Here is a 20,294-nt window from a genome sequence, read left to right as displayed (position 1 = left end):
AAGCCAGCCCAGCTTCTCTCCTCTTTCCGTCAGCCTGAGCCACATCCCTGAGACCCATTTTCCTCTGCTGTATCCAAAGGCGATTCACAGCCCTGCCCCAACCTCAAGAAAGCCTCCTTGGCCCTCCCAGCATGGCCTTTACAGGTTTCAGGCACGCGGTGCAGTCCTGCCTCATGCTGCTGGGACTCCACGTGTTGGAGTTCCTAGGCTCTCCCCAGTAACCAGTGCCTGCTGGAGCTCTTCTGCTCGCCTCCCCAGGCCGTTACCCTGGCAGACAGATCCCCTCCTTGCCATGTGCCGCGTGTGGAAGAACCTGTTCTTTTCCCTTTTTAAATCTCCCACACCTGCTCGGTGCAAGCCTCTGCGTTGAGTGAGGAGGGTCTATGTCCACCGCCACCTGCCGTCTCCACCCATGACCCCTGCCGGACTTACCGCGCCTGACACTTAGCCTGGGGTGTCCTCTGCTCCGGGAGAACTGCTGCAGCACCTGGACCGGGCTCTTACCTGTCTTCCTGGAATGTTCCTCCTTGGCCTGTGTGTGTAAAAGGGGAGCGGGGTTTGTCCCTGGATTGGCTTGCGTTATTCCTACTGTTTCTTGGTTTTGGTCTCCTGCGCCTCCCCCAGCGCCCCAAGAGCACACAGCTCCCTGCCATGATCTGCCTCACCCTCAGTGATGTCCTTCTCTGAGATAACTACACCCCCCACCAGAGTCTTGAGGAATGTCCCTTCCCACTCCCCACCTTGTGCAAGGTCTTCAGGTGAGCAGATTTCATCAACAACCAGCCCGTCCCCTTTCCCCAGGCCCGGCCCCTTCCTTCCCGGTTCCTAGGGATTCTGGGAGGTAACGCCTCCATGTTCCTCTTCCCGCCCCCATGCAGACCCCCAGGCCCCGATGAACCCATGGGCCAGGCTCAGCCGTGCCATTTTTAATCGCAGTCTCAGAGGGCCTTTCCTCTTTGGGTGTGAGACCCTCTAGTGCCATCTGATTTTTCCACCACTCCCACCTGCCGGAATTCGGGGGTTGAACTTTTCCTTCTTATGAGAATGAAGTATCAGAATTACTGGTTTTCATTCTTTGCCTTCCCACTCCCGAGCTCAAGGAGGGAAGAACAGCTAACATGTGCTTCTCGTTGACTTCCCACAAACACTGAGGCTCAGTGACCTGATGTAGCTGAGCTGGGGGAACCAGAGAGGATTCTAGACTCAGTAAGAAGTTAAGACAGAGGCCCAGGTGGTGTGTGTGGAGGGTGGGTTTGGGGGGGGGGGGATGAAGTCTAGTAACTCTGACACACTGAATCCCCATTCCTCTGGAGCTGGGTGAATAGTGGGTATATCCCGCAGTGTTCCCTCATTTGCAAAGTGAGAATTGCTCATCCACATCTGTGTGTTTGGGGAGCCCATGCCAGGCTTTATGCTGAAAGCAGAGCCAGGTGTGGGCCCACCTTCAGCACCAGCAGGCCAGCGGGAAGGCACCAGACTCTCCATCCAGTGCAAATGAGCCTAACGCAGGGAAATCGCTGCCCTGAGACCAGGGAGCAGGCGGGGCTGGAGAGGCTGGCGCAGCTGCCACAGGCCCAGCCAGACGGCTCCTTGGTGCAGGTCAGAAATCCCCTTCTGGCCTCCCTGGTGGCCTAGGGGTTAAGTCTCAGCACTATCACTCCTACTGGCTGAGTTCCATCCCCAGCCAGGGAGCTACCCACATGGCGCGGCAGACCTCTCCTGCCTCGCCCGCTGCTCCCCTCAGCAGTGTATTTCAGTCAGTCTGCCTGTTCTGCTCCCCACTCTGTCTCTCATGATCCTCTCACCCCCTGCACCTCTGGCCTACACCCCAGTTCTATGCAAAAATAAAAAAACCAGAAATCCCTCTTTTTCTTCCTCAGCTCCCCCATCCCTAAAGAGGGGGGTGAGAGTCATGCCCACTTCTTTCCTCCTTCCCCCACCTCTGGCCTTTACCCTTGATGGCCAGACCTTGAAAAGGCACAGTGGGGTGGGGGGTAGGGAGGCAGCAAGGCAAAGTGGGGGACCAATAGCAAGGATGCAGAGTTAGAGATTCTGCCACTTTCTAGCCATGTGATTCAGCCTCCCTGAGCCTCGCCCTTCTCACTTGTGAAATGGAAATCTTGGCCATTTAGGCTAATAGGTAAGAGCCTTGTGAGCTGCTGCTTGGAGGCTCAGCCCCCAGGCACTCAGAAGCCAGTGCTGGCGCTTGGGAAGCCCTGGGTTGCTTTTGTTAACATAAAGATAGACTTGGGGAACAGAGGGAGTCTGCTCAGGGGGGAGCCTCTATGGCCTGTCTCATGCCACCCCATCCCGCAGCTGGGGCCTAATGTTCCACTCCTTCTGTTTGTGTCCCTTAGGACAACTCCGACACCTTCCTCTTGACTGAGGACACAGACTGGAAGGTAGGTCTCTGCTCAGCCTCTGGAGATGGGGGACCAACAGCCGAGCGGCCCCTCGCCCCACCCAACCTGTCCCAGAGGAGGGTCTCAGCCCTTCGTGTGCCGCCATCCTCAGGTCAGGGGCTGGGCACCAGAAGCCTCCAGGACCACCCAGTTTGCTGACAACAGTTCTTCCTGCCCCCTGCCAGGTGGAGAGAACCCCCCTCCACCTAAACAAGATGGGGAGTGAGGGTGGAGAGGGGAGTGAGGGGGTGCTGCATCTGAATCAGCATTTTCCTCCAATGAAAGCCAGGTTGATGCTCTGAAATAGCTCCTGTTTCCATGGCAGCTGTTGCCGGGACAACCGTGTCTCTTTAGCTCCATGCCAGGTTCCCTGTGAAAACTGAGATCGTTCTTTGTTTTTGTGCCTCCGCATGATGGTTTTGCTCACTGGCCACCACTTGTCCCCTCTGAGCCCGACAGTTTATTTCCAGGTCTCTGAAATCGTTTGAGTTTTCACTGGGTTCTGGGGCCCTCTGGCCATCAGAGCATCCGACTCAGCAGGCCGAGCCCCGGCCACTCCTCCTGCCTGGGCCTGACTTCAATTTGGGTCAGTCTCTGAGCCCCGTGACAGCCCCAGCCTCGTGGTCTGGACGCAAGGGGTGACGTGGAAGTGGGGCGGCTGGCGGGCTCCTCCCCCAGGCGCGAGCGGCAGGGATCCGATGGGGCTCGGTGTCTGGCCCTGGGTTGCCAGGCCCCTCAAGGACAAAAGTCAGCAGAGGCAGCAAGGTGGCCCTTGTGCCTGCTCTGGTCCCCAGGGAGTGTCAGCCCAAATACAGGGACTGGGCTGCTGGGGGGTGGCTGGAGGGGGGTGGAGAGAGCTGAGGGGGAGGGATGTGGCCTCCAGATGGCCCCAGTGGAGGTCAGGACAGGCACTCAAGGGGTTCTCTTTGTCCTCCCTGCTCTGAATGAGGTTGAGTATGTGTGGACAAACGTCCCCGCCTCTCCAGGCTGGGCTGCGGACAAATTCAGAGCAGCCGACCCCCGCCTGATACCCAGTGGGACCAGCCAAGGCCTAGGGTGCTGACTTCTAGCCCCCAAACACACACACGCAGCGGGGGTGCTATAGGAGAGTGGGAATCCTGGGTCCTTCATACCTGGGTGCTATGCCCAGCCTGGGGGGCTCCTGCCCCAGGTGTGTGGGACCCTGGTCCTCAAAATCCAGGCCTTGGTAAAGGGGGCCTTCCTTATAGTCATCGCACCAAAAGGGGGCTACCCTTTTTTTTTTTTTTTTTTTTTTTTTTTTAAGAAAAAGTGGTTTCAAGGATGGTCCTTATCTGAGCCAAGGCCTGGCAGGGATTTTAGTCCATTTCAAGGTGGCAGGTGGCTGGCCTCAGTGGGCCCAGCCAGGGGAGAGGCCAGAGGACAAAAGAGTCACACCTGTGTCCAGGTCTTGCCTTTACGTATGGGACACCGGACCTCCAGAACATCAGGCCCTCATTTGAATGGCTAGACAGGCAGCTCAGACCTCCCTGGGGGCTTATAGGGTGGAGGATGGTGCCCAAGGTTGGGTGCTCAGGGTCCCGCTGACAGAGAGTAGTGGCCACCAACGCCAGGGTCTTGAGTAGTGTCCCTTCCCACCCTGGTTCCTATATCTGTGCCACTGGCTGTGTGATGTCGAGCAGGTTACCAAACCTCTCTGTGCTTCATTTTTTTTCACCTGTAAAGTGGGTTTTAAGAGGTTAAAATGAGGTAACACGTGGAACGTTTGACTAGAGCCTGGCATGTTGTAGACGTGCTACTAAACATCTACTTCCGTGAATAATGTGACCTCAGGCCCAGAGCCCGAAGAGGCAGGTCAGCTCCCCTCCTGCCTGGATAGCCAAGTGGGAAATGAACTGTGTTTTTGTTTCCTCATCCTTTCTTGGTTTCTTCATCCTTTCTCGTGTGGTGGTTATGGGGTATGCTTGCAGTGGGCACGGCGGTTCTCCCGCTTACAATGCAGGAGCTCAGAGAGGTCGGCTGACTTGCTCAAGGTCACCCAGCAGAAAAGTGGCAGAGCTGTGGCCGGTGCTGGGCTTGGAGAACAGGACACGAGGCTGCTGTTGGGCCACAGTAGTGGCCTCTGGAGGAGGGGCCAGCAGTTAGGAGAAACATGGACCCACCATTTCTCTTCTACCAGGCATCTGCCAGCCTGGGCAGGGGTGGGGTCAGGTCTAGTGTGATTTATGCAGCTTTTCCTTCACCCCGATGGGGCCTCTGTGAGGCAGGCACGTTCCTGCGTTACACTTGAGCCTGATGCACACAGATGTTAAAACACCTTGGCCAAAGTCACCCAGCTGGTGGGTGAGGAAGCCGGGACTTCAACTCATTTCTGTGGATTTGAAGCCCGTGAACTGAGAAGCAGGGCCTGTGGCTTGGCGTGGGCAGTGTCAGCTTCCCACGTGGGAGAGCCACTCAGAAGTCAGAGTTTGGGGTGGGCATGGGTTGGATGGGTTTGGTGACAGAAAGCCCACCCCACTTCAAGAAGGACAAGGGTGGATTTGTGGGCAGTGAGGGGCTGGCTGCCTCAGTTACTCAAGCGTCTTTCTGTGCTGAAGTGGCTGCTGAGCATGGCCAGAACATGAGGGGCCAGGGGGACCCCCCAGGTCCACAGCTTGGCTGCCTTGGGAGAGACAGGGTCCAGCCCCCTAACTCTGGGCCCCCCAGCACAGAAGGTCAGAGATGGAGGGGAAGTTGGTGTCCATGGGCAGAGGATGTGCCAAGAATAGGGTGCATGGCAGGTGTTGACCGGGTCACTGGGCATGCTGGGAGGTGACCGCCTTCCCCAAGGCAGCCAGCCAGGGTGCAGGGTTGTCAGTTTGGGTTGGGGTGAGTGGCACGTTCCTTCACCAAAGAGGCAGAACGGGGGCACAGGCGCCTAGCACCCCTCCCTTCTCTGTTGCTCCTGCTTCTCCCAGCCCTTGGGCTCCCTCCTCCACTCACCTCCCTGGCCTATTTCCTCTCCTCTGCGCTCTCCCTCCCCTTTTCTGTTTATCTGGGAGTCTCTAGCCAGATCCCCACCCAAATAATCCTTGCTGCTCAGGAGGACAGAACCTGGAGCCTGAGGAGTTCCCTGCCTCCTGCTCCCCAGGGCCCTGGGACCAGGCCCCACTGGAGCTGGGTGGGTCTGCAGGAGTGGCATGCCCACTTTGCCAGGCTGCCTCCTGCCCCTCCTCCCTCTGGTAGCCTCCAGCACGGGGGTGGGGAGAGCAGGGCAGCACTCTGTCCAGGCCCCCAGCCTCGAATCCCCATTTCCGCAACGTGAGCCCTAGGGGACACCCTGGCCAGCAGGAAAGGATCCAAACACTGGGACAGAGTCACCACCCAGGTTGACCCAGACAGCAGTGGCTCCCCGCTTGCCCTCAAGCTTAAGTGATCCAGGCTTTCAGATCTGGTGACTGGGGCTGGGGCCCTCTCAGGTAGGGTCCCCTGGGCACGCGGGTGTGCCCATCCTGCCCTACACCGGCAGGAGGTGTCTGTGTACCTGGCCCAGGGTGCACCTGTAGTTCGGCCTCCTGGCCTGCCTTCCAGGACCCTGTGCAGCTGCAGCTGTGGGTGTGTGCCTGTGTGCTGGGGGGCGGAAGATGCAGGGGCTGGGGGCCAGCAGGGAGGGATGTGTCTGGCAGGGAGTGGGAGGAGCAAGAGCAGAGGCTGGGCTGAGGGAAGGCCTCGGGAGCCAATTGCAGCCACATTTGCCTCCCGACAGCCAATCTGGCGGCCGGGGCTCCGGGTGAGCGAGTGGCAGCTCAGAAACCCCGCGGCGGGGAGGGGCGGCCAAGGCCGGGCCAGGCTCGGCGTATAAATGGCCCGGGAGCGGTGCCCCAGCGCAGAGCCTCGGGTCTCCCACTGACGCTGCCCCCTCCCCCTGAGCCCCGGTGACTCAGGCCTTTGTTTGCCCTTCGTGGTCGAGGCAGGTGGCCTCTCTCGGCAAGATGCCGGAGTGCTGGGATGGGGTGAGTGAGCGCGCTCGGAGCTGCCAGGCGGGCAGGGAGCAGGGGGCATCCTTTGCCCACCTCCGGTGGCCGATCTGCCTCGATGGCTCACCATGGGGCCCGCAGGCTCCTGGCTCCCTGGCCTCCGGCCTGTAGCGGCGGTAGCTGCTGATGGGGCTGGGGTGGGCGGGGAGGGCTGGGTGTCTGTAAGCCAGGGTGGACCAGGGTGCCCGCCTGAGCACCCCACTGTTGGAGGCCCTCGCCCCACACATGTCCGGCTGGCATCTGCCTCATCCCTGGGACAGCCAGGTGGAGGCAGGGGGGAGGTTGGGTGCCCTGCTTGTGTCTGGGTGTCTGTGCATGCAGAGGGGGCGTCTGCCCTCCTGAGTCTGGGGGGGCTTCCTGGCTGTTCGCTGGCCGCACTGCAGTGCCAACACGACCAATGGCCTCTTCCTTCTTCGGGAGTTGCTTGCAACTCCTCCTTGGTCCCCAGGGCACTGCAGCACCGGCCTGGCAGGGACTGGGTGGTAATGGTGCTGGGTAATGGTGCTAACTCGGCCTTCAGACTGGGGCTCCATGGGGGAGGGCGTGAGGAGAGAGTCGTGCCTTCTTTTGTGGGTGGAGAAAGATAACGCTGGAGACGTGAGCCCTGGGGGACCAGGACGCCTCCTTTGCCCGTGGCAGCAGGTGCCCAGGGTCTGTGCTGCTCTTCCTCATGGAGGGAGAGGCTAGGGGAGACCTGCCTGTCCCCCATCCCCACCCTCCTGCCCGGTCCAATACAGCCCAGGCAGCGACGTCAGCGCCTACCGCTGGTGCAGCTCACGTCCCCTGAATTATTGATGCGGCTGACGGGAATCTGTACTAGCCCCCCCACCTCCCGCTGCGCACTGAAGCCCAACTTGGAGGCCCCCCAATCCTCAAGGTCACGGGCGAGGTGAGACCCATAGGCCCCCTCCCTTGCTGTCGCAGTGCAGCCCGCCCGCTGCTCCGAAGCCCTCCGGGAGATGGGAGGCTGGGCTCTGATGTCACCAGGAGCCAATGGGAGTGTTGGGGGCTGGGGGATTCGAGTACTTGGGACGCCCCTCACCCTGTGCAGCACCCCAAAGGACAGGGTGTTTAGCCTCTATCAGGCTGAGCTGGGCCTGAGCTCCTGGGTCAGAGGAGGCGCAGGGAGGTGGGCAGGAGGGTTGGGCCAAGGTCACTGGGTAACCGACTGAACCTATGTCCTGCCCAGGGCCTTGCCCTTCCAGCCTCTGGGGACCTGAGCCTCAGTGAGGCGGGCCCTTGGCTGAGTCCCACTGTCTCAGAGAACCAGGGTGGCCCCACCAGGCCTGGGAGGGGGGAGCTCCCCCTACACACACCCATGGGCAGTGGAAGTCTGGGTGTGGAGGACCCGGCAGGGCTGGAGCAGACCCCTCTCGGGTCATCTCTTCCATCTGCCGCAGGAAGCGCATTGCAGCTCTTGCCCCAGCCCTCACCTTCCCAAGGCCAGGAGAGCACAGAGGGTGGGGATACAGCAGGGCCCCCCAGCTCCCCATAGGGACAGGCCACCATGGAGAGGCTGCCTGCCTGCTCAGAAGTCTCTTGGGTGGAACATGAGCTCCTCCTCAGAAAATGCAGCCTGGGGTATATCCCCTGGCACAGCCCACCTTGCCTACTTTGCACTTGACCTTGAGCAAGTCATTTCTTTCCCAGCCTCAGTTTCCTGTGGCTTGGGTCCCTGTGAAGAGCCGACGAGAAGCTACAAGAAAAGCGTGCGGCCAGTGGCCAGTGAGCAGGCAGTGCTCCTTGCTCTGATGGCCCTGAGGGAGGCCAGGCCTGGGATGCCGGGAGGCTATGATGGACCTGGAGGACATCAGGATTGATTGAACAGGGCCTCATGGAAGGAATGTAGTTCCCAGGGTGTGGCCTTTGACCCTGAGGTTGACTCCACTTTGTCATTCCCTTCCGGAGACACAGACCAGACAGTGGTCCTTTGAACCCAGGCCTGAGGCCAGTCCCCAATAATGTCTCCTACCCCAAGGCTCCCCGTTCCCCTTGGAGGTAGGAAGTTAGCTTTGCTGTGAACCTCTGTGATCTCCATCTGCAAAATGGGGGGGAATGGGGTCTTCTTGTATAATGTAGAAGCCACAGTAGGTGCTCAGTCATGTTCCTGTCACCCCTTACCCATGACCCTGCAGATCACTGGGCCACCCCCTGTGGTTTCCAGGGTGCCTTGCAGTACAGGGCCAGCCTGTGGTCTCAGCTGCTCTTGGAATTTTCCCACTGGGTAGCCAAGAGCAACCGGTCTGCAGAGGGACCAGCTAGGGGGGCACCTCCCCAGGGCTCAGGGAGAGGCCAGCACCACAGCCCCCTTTCTGGGGCCCCCTCCAGGTGCTGAACGCTCCAGAGACATCCGCTTCTTTACTTCTCACAGAGTTGCTCTGAGATGGCTCTGGCAGAGGTGGCCGAGGCACGGAGAAGTGACTGCCCTGCTGAGAGTCACACAGTAAGGGCCAGAGCGGGTCTTGAACCTGCAGCCTCCAGCTCCTGTTCCCGTAGGAGCTCAGCCAAGGGCATGAACACAGGATGATCCTGGCGGCCACTGCAGGAGGCCTGGGGTGGGGGAGGGGGCGGTCTAGCCCGGCCCTGCTGAAGGGAGGCCTTGGGCATCACGGAAGGGGGTCTCCAGGTGGAAGGAACAGCAGGAGGGAGAGCCTGGAGGTGGGGGCCAGGCTGGGGTGGGAGTTGGGGGCTGGCTTGCTGGCATGGTAGTTTTACCTCCCAGTTTACCCAGGATTCTGGGCAGAGCTTTTCAGGCCCTTCCCCTTCAGAAGCCAAGCCCTTGAAAGGTTCTGGGTGGGGGAGGAATATGGTGAGGGTGGGGCTCAGGCTGGGGGGCAGAGCTGTCCTGGAGGGGCTGTGGGGAGGGAAAACATGGGTCTCTGTACCCTGGAGGACTAAGCACAGCAAGGCCCGGTTGGGCTCACACCCCCACCCCTCTTTGCAGAGGGGACCAGCACTTTCCTGCACAGCCAGTTCACGTTGTCCCTGAACTGAATCCCATGGGAAAGGGGTGCTCCATCTGGCCTGTCCTCTCTGGGAGCTGCTTGAGCTGATGAGAATGAGAAACCCCACCACTGTAGGGTGGATGCCCCACCCCAGGTCCAACACCTGCCCCCCAGCTGTTCCCCAGCCTTGTTCCCCAGGTGAGCCAGGAGTGGGGGCTGCTCAGAGTCCAGCGCCATGTCTCCCCTCCAGGAACATGACATCGAAACGCCTTATGGCCTTCTGCACGTGGTGATCCGGGGTTCCCCCAAGGGGAACCGCCCAGCCATCCTCACCTACCATGATGTGGGCCTCAACCGTAAGTACACCCCAGCCTTATCCAGCCTCCCTCCACCCCCCCACCATGTCTCGAATCTGCCGGAGCAGTGGGACTCCCTCCCTCCTCACAGGCCCCCGTGGATCCTCACCTGCCCCGGCTCTGTGCCCTTAGCCATTCGGGCCTCACTTCCCCTCTGGGCCATGGGCTCCCCCTCTGCTCAGCACTGGGGCGTGTGTCTTGCAGACAAGCTGTGCTTCAACACCTTCTTCAATTTCGAGGACATGCAGGAGATCACCAAGCACTTTGTGGTGTGCCATGTGGATGCCCCTGGTCAGCAGGTGGGGGCGTCTCAGTTCCCTCAGGGGTAGGTAGCCGGGATCCCCCTCCTCACCACCTCCCCAGCATATGTCCCAGGCCGCACCTGGGCCTGACCTTGAGCTCTGCCGGCAGGTACCAGTTCCCCTCCATGGAGCAGCTCGCGGCCATGCTTCCCAGCGTGGTACAGCACTTTGGGTGAGTCCAGCCCTGCGCCTGTGCTGGGGGTCCCTGGGGCACAAACGCACCCCAGGCTCCAGCTGAGGACTGCGGGCTGGGGCGTGGGCTGCTCCCGATGGCACTTGTGGAACCGACACTCCGGGCCCTCGAGTGACCAACGTGCTCTCCGCCAGGTTCAAGTACGTGATTGGCATCGGAGTGGGAGCCGGAGCTTACGTGCTGGCCAAGTTTGCAGTGAGTGTCCCCCACCCATCCTCCTGACCCCCCCAGGGCTGGTCTCTGCTGGGCTGCTCCCTTCAACGCAAGAACCTTCCCTGTCTTCCTGCCTTCCTCCTCGTCCATCTCCTCACTTTTTAACTTTTTTCCTTCAAGAAAACTTTAAAAGGGTTACTTTTCTCATATTTCCTCAAGAGACTATAAACTTAACTATTATCCAAAGCCAAGATCCCTGTGAGCATCAAACTATACAACTAATTGTTCTAACCACATGATAAGGGTCATCCTGCTCACGCATCACTAACTAGGGCCCTATTTAAACACGAATCTATTAAGTGTGTGAGGGTTAAAGAAGTCACATTTCAAAAACATCCTGCCGGGTAGGACCCCACAAGCTTTTCATCTCTAGAAAGAAAAACTGAATTTTAAGTGGATTTTTCGGCTCCGGTTGGTCCTCAGCACTTAATCCTTTTGGAACCGCAGCCCTTTCATGCCACCCCAGATGGAGGCTGGCACTGGGCATGCATATTACTGTTTCCCCTAAAGCAGTTTCTTAGCATCTCCTGGACTTCACTTTCTACAAAAGCAAAGAAACAAAATGTTTCATCCTGTTTTACAACAGCTGCATCTTCAAAGTTACGTTAAAAGGAGTGAGACTCATTGGCATAGGCCTAGAGTCAACTTGAAGCGCTGAGGGGCTGCAGGTGGAGCAGGCGCGACCATGGGGCAGGACCCACCTGAGGCCAGTTGCGGGTGTGGGCTCTCTGCTCCTGCCCATCCTCCCACACATCAGCAAAGCCAGGATTCTACAGCATTTTCTAGGCGCGAGGACTGGGGCTCCCCATCACCCCCTGCCCTGTGTTCTTCTCTCCGGGCAGCTCATCTTCCCCGACCTGGTGGAAGGACTGGTGCTGATGAACATCGACCCCAACGGCAAAGGCTGGATCGACTGGGCCGCCACCAAGGTGAGCGTGCACCCCTTGGGGGTGTGGGGCTGGGGGTTAGGGTGGCCCTCACACCTGCCCTCTGCCCGGCCCACAGCTTTCCGGCCTGACCAGCACGTTACCCGACACGGTGCTCTCCCACCTCTTCAGCCAGGTGAGGGGGTCCGCTCACCCCGGGAGTGGGAGTGGGGCTGGCCTGGCTCTCGCGGAGCCCCAGGCCCCGAGTCTTCCCACTCTCAGGGGCGCCCTGCTTCTGCGCCCCCTCAGCCAGGCGGGTGTGGGGATGTGCGGGGTTATGTGCCATCCGATCTATCACACCCCCTATTCTGGGGTTGGTCATGAGGCAGCACAAGGTTGGGTCTGGAGCCTCTCTGGGCTCCTGAGGCCCGGCCCCCACGATACTGCGCCCCCTTGTTCACCCCCCCCACTGTCCCCCATCCTCCCCACCCCCGTGCTGGGAGTGGGGCGAGGGCTGCTCTGGAGGTGAAGGTGACGCGCACACCCCTCTGAACCCACGCGTCCTCTGTGCGTCCCCCTCGCACACCCCGTGCACCCCTCTATGCCCAGGAAGAGCTGGTGAATAACACAGAGTTGGTGCAGAGCTACCGGCAGCAGATCGCGAACGTGGTGAACCAGGCCAACCTGCAGCTCTTCTGGAACATGTACAACAGGTGTGGGCGGGGGTCTGTGGCACCGAGTGGCGGGGAGCACCCTCTGTTGGGGAACCCCCACCCCTACAGCCGCCTATGGGGAATGGACACACTCACTGCGCTTTGCTGAGGAGCTGATTACAGAGCCTGCCAGAGACAGCGCTTCTTGCCCAGGGTCACACCCCCAGAGGGGCTGAGGACCGGGAGGGCTTTGGGCTCTGCTTTGGGGGCTCCTCCAGGCCTTCCTGGGGCATGTCACTGGGTGCAGTGATGGATGTGGACCACATGTCTTTTCCCTGTACCCCTGTGTGCTGACATCTGTAGGGGGGATGGTGGGAGGAAGTGTGAGGGTTTCCAACTCTGCTCTTTGGGGTTTTGGGGTTGACCTGCGGGGGAATAGTCAGGCCCTGCCCCATCTGCTCGCCCTCCTTTCTTTTCTCCTACAAATATCTATTAGGTACCTGCTGTGTGTGCGGTACTGGGGAAACAAGGGAGGGCTGAGGCCCAGGCCCTGCCTCCCCTGCGGCCAGGAATCTCACAGCTCTGGAGGTGCTGTACAGCTCCCCAGTGCTTGCAGGGGCAGAGTCAGTTTTGAGGGTCCCCTGGCATGAGTTGTGGGTCCAGAGAAGTCAAGGCTGAGGAGAGCCCTGAAGGCCCTTTTGTGCAGAGCAGACCTGTCTCCCTGTTTTCCCGGCTGGATCCTGTTCACTGTGAGTTGACTAGCCGCGGTGGCCCCAATCTGGGACCAGCAGGGGCCTCCAAGTGTCCTGGGTCATAATTGCCACACAGGGAGCTGGGGTGTGGCTGAAGCAGCAGTCAGGCTTGGGGACGCCCCTCATTCCCGCCGTCCTGGGATGCCACCTTCCCCTCTCCCTGCAGCCGCAGAGACCTGGACATCAACCGACCCGGAACGGTGCCCAATGCCAAGACGCTCCGGTGAGTGCCCGCTCAGCCTGCCGCCTGCCCCACCTTTGCCCCCACGCCAGGCCAGTCAGCCCTTTTCTTCTGTCTGCAGCTGCCCCGTGATGCTGGTGGTTGGGGACAATGCGCCTGCTGAGGACGGGGTGGTGAGTGAGGGATGGGCCCTGATAGGGGGTGGGGTGCAGGAGTTAGGGAGTCCCTGGCCCCCAGGGCCAATTCCTGACCCAGCCCAGGGAAGCCTCGGGGACAGGCACTGGTCCGGTGGGCTGCTTGCTTATCCATCATCTGACCTGGCATCAGGGTATGGCATAAGCCCCCCTCCTTGAGGTGATGAGGTCTGGAGGCGGGAAGAAACTGGGGCCCTCCCATCAGGGTCCCTACCTTCATCTCTACCCACTTCAGATGCAGAGACACGTTTCTCTAAAATAAGAGTTATTTGTCGTCACGCAGTGAGTAATTCACCAGCACAGCAGCGGCCCCTCTTGATCACCCCTGGCACCTTTTACCTTTGGAGACCGTGTGTCACCTCTTCTGGGGACCCTGGGGGTTTGGGTCCAAGAGTACCCCACAGTGCCCAACTATACAGAAGCTACTGCTTGCCACCCTGGCCTGAGGGTTTGGGGGAGCAGAGCTGGGAGCCGCAGCAGCCATCCTGATCCAGGCCAAGGCCCCTTACTCCCACCCCTCACTATCGACACCCTCGGCCCCAGGCCACTCCCGCCCTGGTGGCCCGGTCTTCTGTGAGGATATTGCCGAGTTTCTTCCGCAGATGGGAATGAATCTGAGTCTTGGGGGGCTGCTTCCTGATCTCCAGGGGGCTTGGCCTTTTAGAAAGCTGCCTGGGGAGGGATAGCCTCAGTCAGGGCCTAGTTGCTGGGCCTGGGCCTGCCCTCTGCACCCCTTCCCAGCAGTTCTGAGTATAGAACCTGCCCTGAAGCCCCAGCTCTGTCCCTGGCTCTGCTGAGTCTCGCTCCTGTGTCCAGGTTGACTGCAACTCCAAGTTGGACCCAACCACCACCACCTTCCTGAAGGTGAGCTCCCTTCAGCCCAGGGCCAGCTCCCCACCATGGGCCCACCCCAGAGAGGGGCTTCCTGGGGTGCTGGCTGGGGTGGGCATGGGATGCTGCATCCGGTCACCAAGCCTGTCCGGTACTTGAGGGGCCCTGCTCAGCTCTCCCTCTCTTCCCTACAGATGGCAGATTCCGGAGGGCTCCCCCAGGTCACACAGGTGAGACACTTGGCCTTCCTTTCCTCACTAGCCTGGGGTGGGGGAGCCTCTGCCCCACCTTCCACCCCGGCAGTTAGCTAAAGCACTAATTAAATCCCTCTCCTGCAGCCCGGAAAGCTGACTGAGGCCTTCAAATACTTCCTGCAAGGCATGGGCTACAGTAAGTGTACCTCCCTGCCCCGCCCCACCAGAGACCAGGCAGAAGGTGTACCTGTGCCCCCTGTGGGTGTGGGAGCTCTGTGTTACTGGGCGGGGTGCTGGGCCATGTGCCCCCATCTCTGGACACCCACAAAGTCGGTCGTTCAGGCTGTGCCCTGCACTCCTGTGCCTTGGGGAGGTCTTGGAACCATGTTCTCGTGCAGTGCTGGGCTGTTGGATTGGGGGGCTCTCCTCTCAGTCTGGGGGGACCAAGCCTGGCCTGTGTGGTGCTGGGGAAGGCCTGTCAGACATACCACACACCCCGTTAGTCCTACGCACCTGAGGAGGACTCTGGCCATGGAGGTGCAGAGTCCCAGGGAGCCCCAGGAGTGGTCTTGGTTGAGGGGGCCATCAGGTGTTAGGAGGACTGAAGCCAGGGAAGCTGGGGTGGCATCCTGAAGACCCTCAGGTGACAGGGGCTGTGGGCTGGAACTGGCCCCCTGTTTGCCCCTCTCACTCCAGACTCCTGCTTGTGCCAGGATGAGCCACCCAGACTGCCCCTGAGCCCATTGGGCACACACACTCCCCTCGCAGCACCCCCCTGGCACCCGTACCCGGCTCTCCTGCCAAAATCAAACTTCCTCTCAATAAATTCTCCCTCCCCAGGAAATGGGGGTCTGGCCGGGGGAGGGCAGGGGAACATCCCGGAGTAGAACTCCCTCTAGCTTCCTGTGGAGACTTCAGGCAGAGGGGCCGAGCGAACACCAGACATGGGCCTCAGGCCTCTGAGGCGGGGCTTGGGCACAGGTGCTCGGGGCATCTGCACTTGGGGCTGGGAGGTATTCTCAGGGCCCTTAAGAAGTGCCAAGGGGGAGGGGTTCGGGGGTGTTACCTCTCCCATTCTATGCAAGGGGGGGGTAGACTGAGGCCCAGCAGGAAGGCGAGGGCCCTGGGGCTAATGATACGGGCCCTCCCTGCTGCTGCCCAGGCTGGAGAAGGTGGGCAAAACGAGGGCCCCGGCCTGCCATGGTGGGTGGCTGGAGTGGGGCTCAAAGCTCAGGCCCCGCCCGGCCATCTAGTCCTTTCCTGTCATCTCTGGCCTGCCTCCACCCCTGCCTCAGGACTTTCCTCTTCACCCTGTTCTGTGTCTCCCCCACCCCGCCCCTCTCTGGCTCTGTCTTCTCTCTTAGTCGCACACTTGAAGGACCGAAGGCTGAGTGGAGGAGCAGGTAGCCCGGCCCCGCCCCATGCATGCCCCCGGCCTCGCCTGCTCCGTGGCCCTCTGTGCAGTGAGCGCTGCAGCCGGGCTGCGTCTTGCGGTGGCTCGGAGCCTTGTGTCCTGCTCCCCTGCAGAGCCCTGCTCTCCCGGAGCTCCTGGGCCAAGTGGGCTGCACCCCATTGAGGACTCTGGGCTGACTGGGTTGTCGAGCAGTTGCGCTTCTAAGGTTGCCATGGGCCGTGGCTGCCAGAACCTCTCAGAGGTAGCACCGGGCCCGGCCATGCCTGAGCTCGATGCGTTCAGGACAGTGGAGGTTGCCCCCTGCAAGTCTTGCTTGCGAACCCCTGAATGAGGGCGGAAGCTGCATTGAGGGCAGTTTGACCACCATGCCTTGTCCTTCTTCACAGAGGTCGTCCTCCCTCTGCCCACCATCCTTGAGCACCATGCCTGCCCCAGCTCGGGGACCCGCTCACCCAGTTCTGGCCACAGCTCTGGTCGGCTATTGAGAGAAGGGTTCTGCTGGCCTCTGGGGAGACCTGGCCCCCCACCTTTGCTCACGTTGCTGGCGCTGCATGCCTCAGGCTTGACAGCAGACTCCAGGGCCCTGGCTTGGGGTGGGCCTCTGTGCCGGTGGAAGAAGGGGTCTTGCTGGCCGCTTTGCTTGCATAAATCTTGTCCTGCCCGCAGTCGCCTCGCCCAGCCGGCCACCCCTCATGCCCATGCGGTCTCTGTCCACAGTGCCCTCGGCCAGCATGACCCGGCTCGCCCGCTCCCGCACCGCGTCCCTCACCAGCGCCGGCTCGGTGGACGGCAGCCGCCCGCAGGCCTGCACCCACTCGGAGAGCAGCGAGGGGCTGGGCCAGGTCAACCACACCATGGAGGTGTCCTGCTGAAGCCCTTGGTCCCCTCCAAGACACCCACCTACCCCCGCCCGCATCGACGTCCCACTGCCATCCTCAGCCGGCTCATTTCCCTTTAGTTTATTTTTGTGAGGGTGAAGGGGAGAAAATGGGGTTACTTCTCGTTTGTTTTAGAATATGAGGGGGTCTATCTTCGATGTGGCAGAACCGTCTTCAGATAGTTTGAGGGGCTCACTCCTCGCCACCCCCATTTCACCCATGTTGTTAAATGGACATAGACCCTGTCTTCCAACTCCCCACCCCTCGGCACAGTCAGGGTGGGGTCCAGGAATGAGGAGGACTGGCTAGCAAAGGAAAGTCTGAATCCTCTAGTCAGGGTGCAGGATAGTACCTGAGGTTGGTGCAAGCATGGATGGCCGGCAGGATGGTTTAGAGATGGGAGGGGGTTCGGAGGTGGGGGTGCTGGGATAGCAGGTGCACAGGGTCAGCTCACTGTGCACCAGTACATCAGTCTGTCCTCTACGCGGCAGCTTTCTGCACAGCAGCCACAAGGGGGCGCTCCTACCAGGTTGTGGTTTTCCTGGTGCTCTCTGGGCTGGGCTGGTCCTGCAGGGTCAGGCTGGCAGAGGCTGGAAGGGCTTCTCTGCCTACGGATTAGGACAGGAACCCCACAGAATGCCCACACACTCCATCACCTCCTGGTCCTGTCTCATTTTGGAAGCCGAGATTCTGAGGCAGAAAATGGCCTGGTCCTCCATCTCCAGATGGTGGGGGTGGGGGAGAAGAGCGGCTGAGGTTAAAGGCTGAGATACCCCTTGAGCACACACCCCCTGAGAACTTCATGGTGAACCAGCAGGCAGGTGAGTGAGCTTCCTATAGACCCTTGTTGGCCCCAGTTCCGTGGAACCCAATCAGCTGCAGCGTGGCCAAGGTCACTGGAAATGTGTTTCTAGGGAGAGTTCTGGTCAAGCTGTGCCACATTTCATGGAGGTCTCACAAGGAGTTTTTTGACTCAAGTTAGCAAGACTTCCTCAGGCCCACATAGCCATATCAGCCTGCTGGGGGGACTCTGGGCCTTGCTTCGAATGGGAGGTGAAAGTTCCTGAAGTGGTCAGGGGCTGGGCAGAGTAGAGAGAGGCTCCCCCCACACCCAGCCCCTCCTCCATCCTGCAGCCCAGTACTTGCCATATACTTCCTGCCCCCCATCACCCATCGGGTAAAATCTCCTGGTCCAGAAACCAGAAGCCATTTGTCTCAGAGCCTAAATCAGTTGCCTCGCACCCTAAAACAGGTAGAAAGGGGAGAGCAATGAAAACTGCAGGACAGTGGAGGGGGGGGCAGTGTGTGTGCGGGGTGTTCTGAGGTTGAGAGGACACCTGCATCCACATTTCCTCTGCACACATCACCCCACTATTTGAAGCCATTACTAGACTGCTAGAGCCGGGTGGAGGTGTCTGTCCCCAGTTCTATTCACTCATGTGCTTCCTTTGAATATTGAATGTGACTCAGCAGCTGGTAGAATCCCTTACTGTAGATAGTGCTTCAAATCTTGGAGTTTTTGTTTGTTTGTCTTGCTGTGTTCTCTCAGATGAGATATCTATAAATATACATTATATATATGTATGTACATTGGGTCCTCCCATGTGTGGTTTTCCATTGGAGGTTGTCTCTTTGGTCAAAGTGAACTTTTAATGGAGTTTATTATCTTCCTCTGTATAACGTGAAGAGCCTAAATTTGTGTATTTGGTGGCTGATGTCATGAGACTTTGAGATGACAAGATGTAAAACATAAGAACCCTTGTTGATGTAGACAGTTAACTGCGCTGAAAAACTAATAAACTAAGAACTCAAGTCTGTGCTGCAGCGTCCATCCTGGGGAGCTTTGCAAGAAGGTGTTTGGGCTGCGGGGCCTTGGGTTTTGGTGAGGCTGAGCCTGCAAGGTCACAAGCATTCTATTCAACTTGCTATTTCCAGTCTCGTCACACAAGTCTCCAGTCCTCACATTTATTCTTCATCATAGATGATTATCTTAATTTCACAGCTGAGGAAATTGAAGCTCAGGGTAAGGGGTTTGCCCTAATAAGAGATCCAGGAGGGAGCTGGTTTTGGCCTTATTTGTCTTTAAAATCTGTGCCTTGAAAGCTCTCTGTTCCCTTCTATTCCCCCCAAAACTTAATTTTTTTTTTTTTTTTTTTTTATAGAGGCATGTTTTTATTTATTTGTTTGTTTGTTTGTTTTGTTTATACATGCACTGGGTACAGTCAGAAGCACGGGAGGGTGAGAGAATTCATCAGAGCCAGAGCGGGGAGCAGAGCAGGCAGAAGGACCGAAATACACTGCTGAGGGGAGCAGCGGGCGGCAGGAGAGGTCTGCGCGCCATGTGGGACCCTCCTCCGGTGGCCGGGGAGCAGCCGGGGACTGAACCTGCACCGCAGAGGTCGCGGGCAGCTTTGCAACCCAGCGCTCTACCACTGCGCCACCGGGGAGGCCCAAAACTTAATTTTTTAAAGATTTATTTATTTATGCATGCAAGAACTGGGGTGTAGGCCAGAGGTGGGAGAGGTGAGAGGATTCACTAGAGACAGGGTGGGGAGGAGAACAGGCGGATCTAGAGATATACACTGCTGAAGGGAGAGGGGGGAGACAGGAGAGGTCTGCTGCGCCATGTGGGTTAACAGTGCTGTGTCTTTAACCCCTGTGCCACCAGGGAGGCCCCCAACTTTAATTTAACAGCATGCTACGTGGCCCATTTGCAGCCCTTCCCTTTCTGATTCATTCACTCAGCCATTTAGCCAACAGATACCGAGTGCCTGCTGTGTGTGCGAATAAAGAAGCCAATGATGAAAAACTCAACATGTCTTATGCAAAAGCAGAGGGACTTAGAGCAGTGCGGGCCGGGAGTCTTCTGGGTACCCTCTACACATCACCCCAAAACACACCCTCACTCCCAATTGGGCCGATAATATGTGGCGGTGGCTAAGGAGGGGTCGAGATAAGACAGGCAGGCGGGTCGCCCACCTGGGTCTGGTCAGCTCCGGGGCCCTCGGGACTTCACATCCAGAAAACTGGCTTGTGTTCTCCCTCACCCTGTAACAGGGGGGTCCCCAGGAAAGGGGGAGGTTCCAGGTTCCCTGCCCTACCCAAGGGAGGGTGGAGCTGAGCAGGAAGAGAAGAAGCTGCAGAGGAGACTGAGGAAGAAAGCAGGATGGAGCCAGAAGGAGACCTGGGGGAGGCACATGGAGCCGAGAGACACGTGAAGAAACTGCACTTGTCTTTTGGTCGTGGACGGGGTGACACAGATGTGGGTGAGACCCGTGGGGAGGTGACAATGGCAGCTTTTATCTTGATTTTGATTTTGCTCTTTTCCTTCCGGGCTTGTCTGGTTGTTTCTGACCCTTTTCTGTGGGTCCCCTCTGGAAGATGCTTGAGACTTGGGGCAGGCTTTGGGGCCTGGCTCTGGGCCGATCCCATTTGGATGGAGTTTTACCCACGAGGGGACGGGTAACTTTGGGTGCTTCATTTAGAAACTAGACTCTTTGCCTTTCCTGTATTGTTTCCTAGTTGTATAAAAGTTCCTTCCCATTAAAGTCTCATGTTTTGTGTTGATCCGGCGGATGGCAGAACCCTATATAGAACAGGCAGGTTTGCGGGGTCTGGGCGGCCCCTCCCCCTGCCCTGTAACAACCCCTCCTACCCCGAGAGGCCTCAGCGGGGAAGCCCCTGGGGAGGGTTGTGCCTGGCCAAGAACCAGGCCACAGGCGGCTCGGGGACCAGTCTCTCCGCACCTCAAGTTCTCTAAACAATCGGGGTCACCTGGACTTGGAGGGGGGTGTCCAGAGGCCGGGAGCACCCACGTGCACGCCCCACCCGCTCGGCGCCGGCGCAGAAGCGCAGCCCACGTGGCCCGGAGGCCCCGCCCCGAGCCCGCCCCGGGGGCGTGGCCAGAGGCGGAAGCACCTCCGAG

The 20,294-nt window shown here is 59.2% G+C and overlaps 1 protein-coding gene across 8 annotated transcripts in view; it reads left to right on the top strand.

Moving 5' to 3' along the window:
* The window catches only part of NDRG4 (NDRG family member 4), a 39,702-nt gene extending 21,525 nt beyond the window's left edge, over positions 1–18,177 (top strand). For 3 of the 8 annotated variants that reach the window (XM_037516446.2, XM_037516447.2, XM_037516440.2), the window contains exons 3-17: positions 2,358–2,402; positions 8,769–8,840; positions 9,593–9,698; positions 9,903–10,023; positions 10,110–10,172; positions 10,328–10,388; positions 11,249–11,335; positions 11,412–11,468; positions 11,882–11,985; positions 12,844–12,900; positions 12,980–13,031; positions 13,869–13,916; positions 14,078–14,113; positions 14,222–14,273; positions 16,209–18,177. In XM_037516446.2, the coding sequence (XP_037372343.1) occupies positions 2,358–2,402; positions 8,769–8,840; positions 9,593–9,698; positions 9,903–10,023; positions 10,110–10,172; positions 10,328–10,388; positions 11,249–11,335; positions 11,412–11,468; positions 11,882–11,985; positions 12,844–12,900; positions 12,980–13,031; positions 13,869–13,916; positions 14,078–14,113; positions 14,222–14,273; positions 16,209–16,363 (1,116 nt within the window). In that variant the 3' untranslated portion in view covers positions 16,364–18,177. Of the gene's footprint in view, positions 1–2,357; positions 2,403–2,433; positions 2,989–6,213; positions 6,374–8,768; positions 8,841–9,592; positions 9,699–9,902; positions 10,024–10,109; positions 10,173–10,327; positions 10,389–11,248; positions 11,336–11,411; positions 11,469–11,881; positions 11,986–12,843; positions 12,901–12,979; positions 13,032–13,868; positions 13,917–14,077; positions 14,114–14,221; positions 14,274–16,208 lie in introns of those variants that run through there. The other 5 variants (XM_037516442.2, XM_037516441.2, XM_037516444.2 and 2 more) reach the window with 4 other exon arrangements.
* Positions 18,178–20,294: the final 2,117 nt, after the last annotated feature.

Source organism: Talpa occidentalis, unplaced genomic scaffold (genome assembly GCF_014898055.3).
Source record: "Talpa occidentalis isolate TD23 unplaced genomic scaffold, MPIMG_talOcc4v2.1 talOcc4.17, whole genome shotgun sequence".
In the NCBI taxonomy this organism is placed as follows: domain Eukaryota; kingdom Metazoa; phylum Chordata; class Mammalia; order Eulipotyphla; family Talpidae; genus Talpa; species Talpa occidentalis.
The sequence above is the reverse complement of the archived record's forward strand: the minus strand, read 5'-3'. Positions and strand labels throughout refer to the sequence as shown.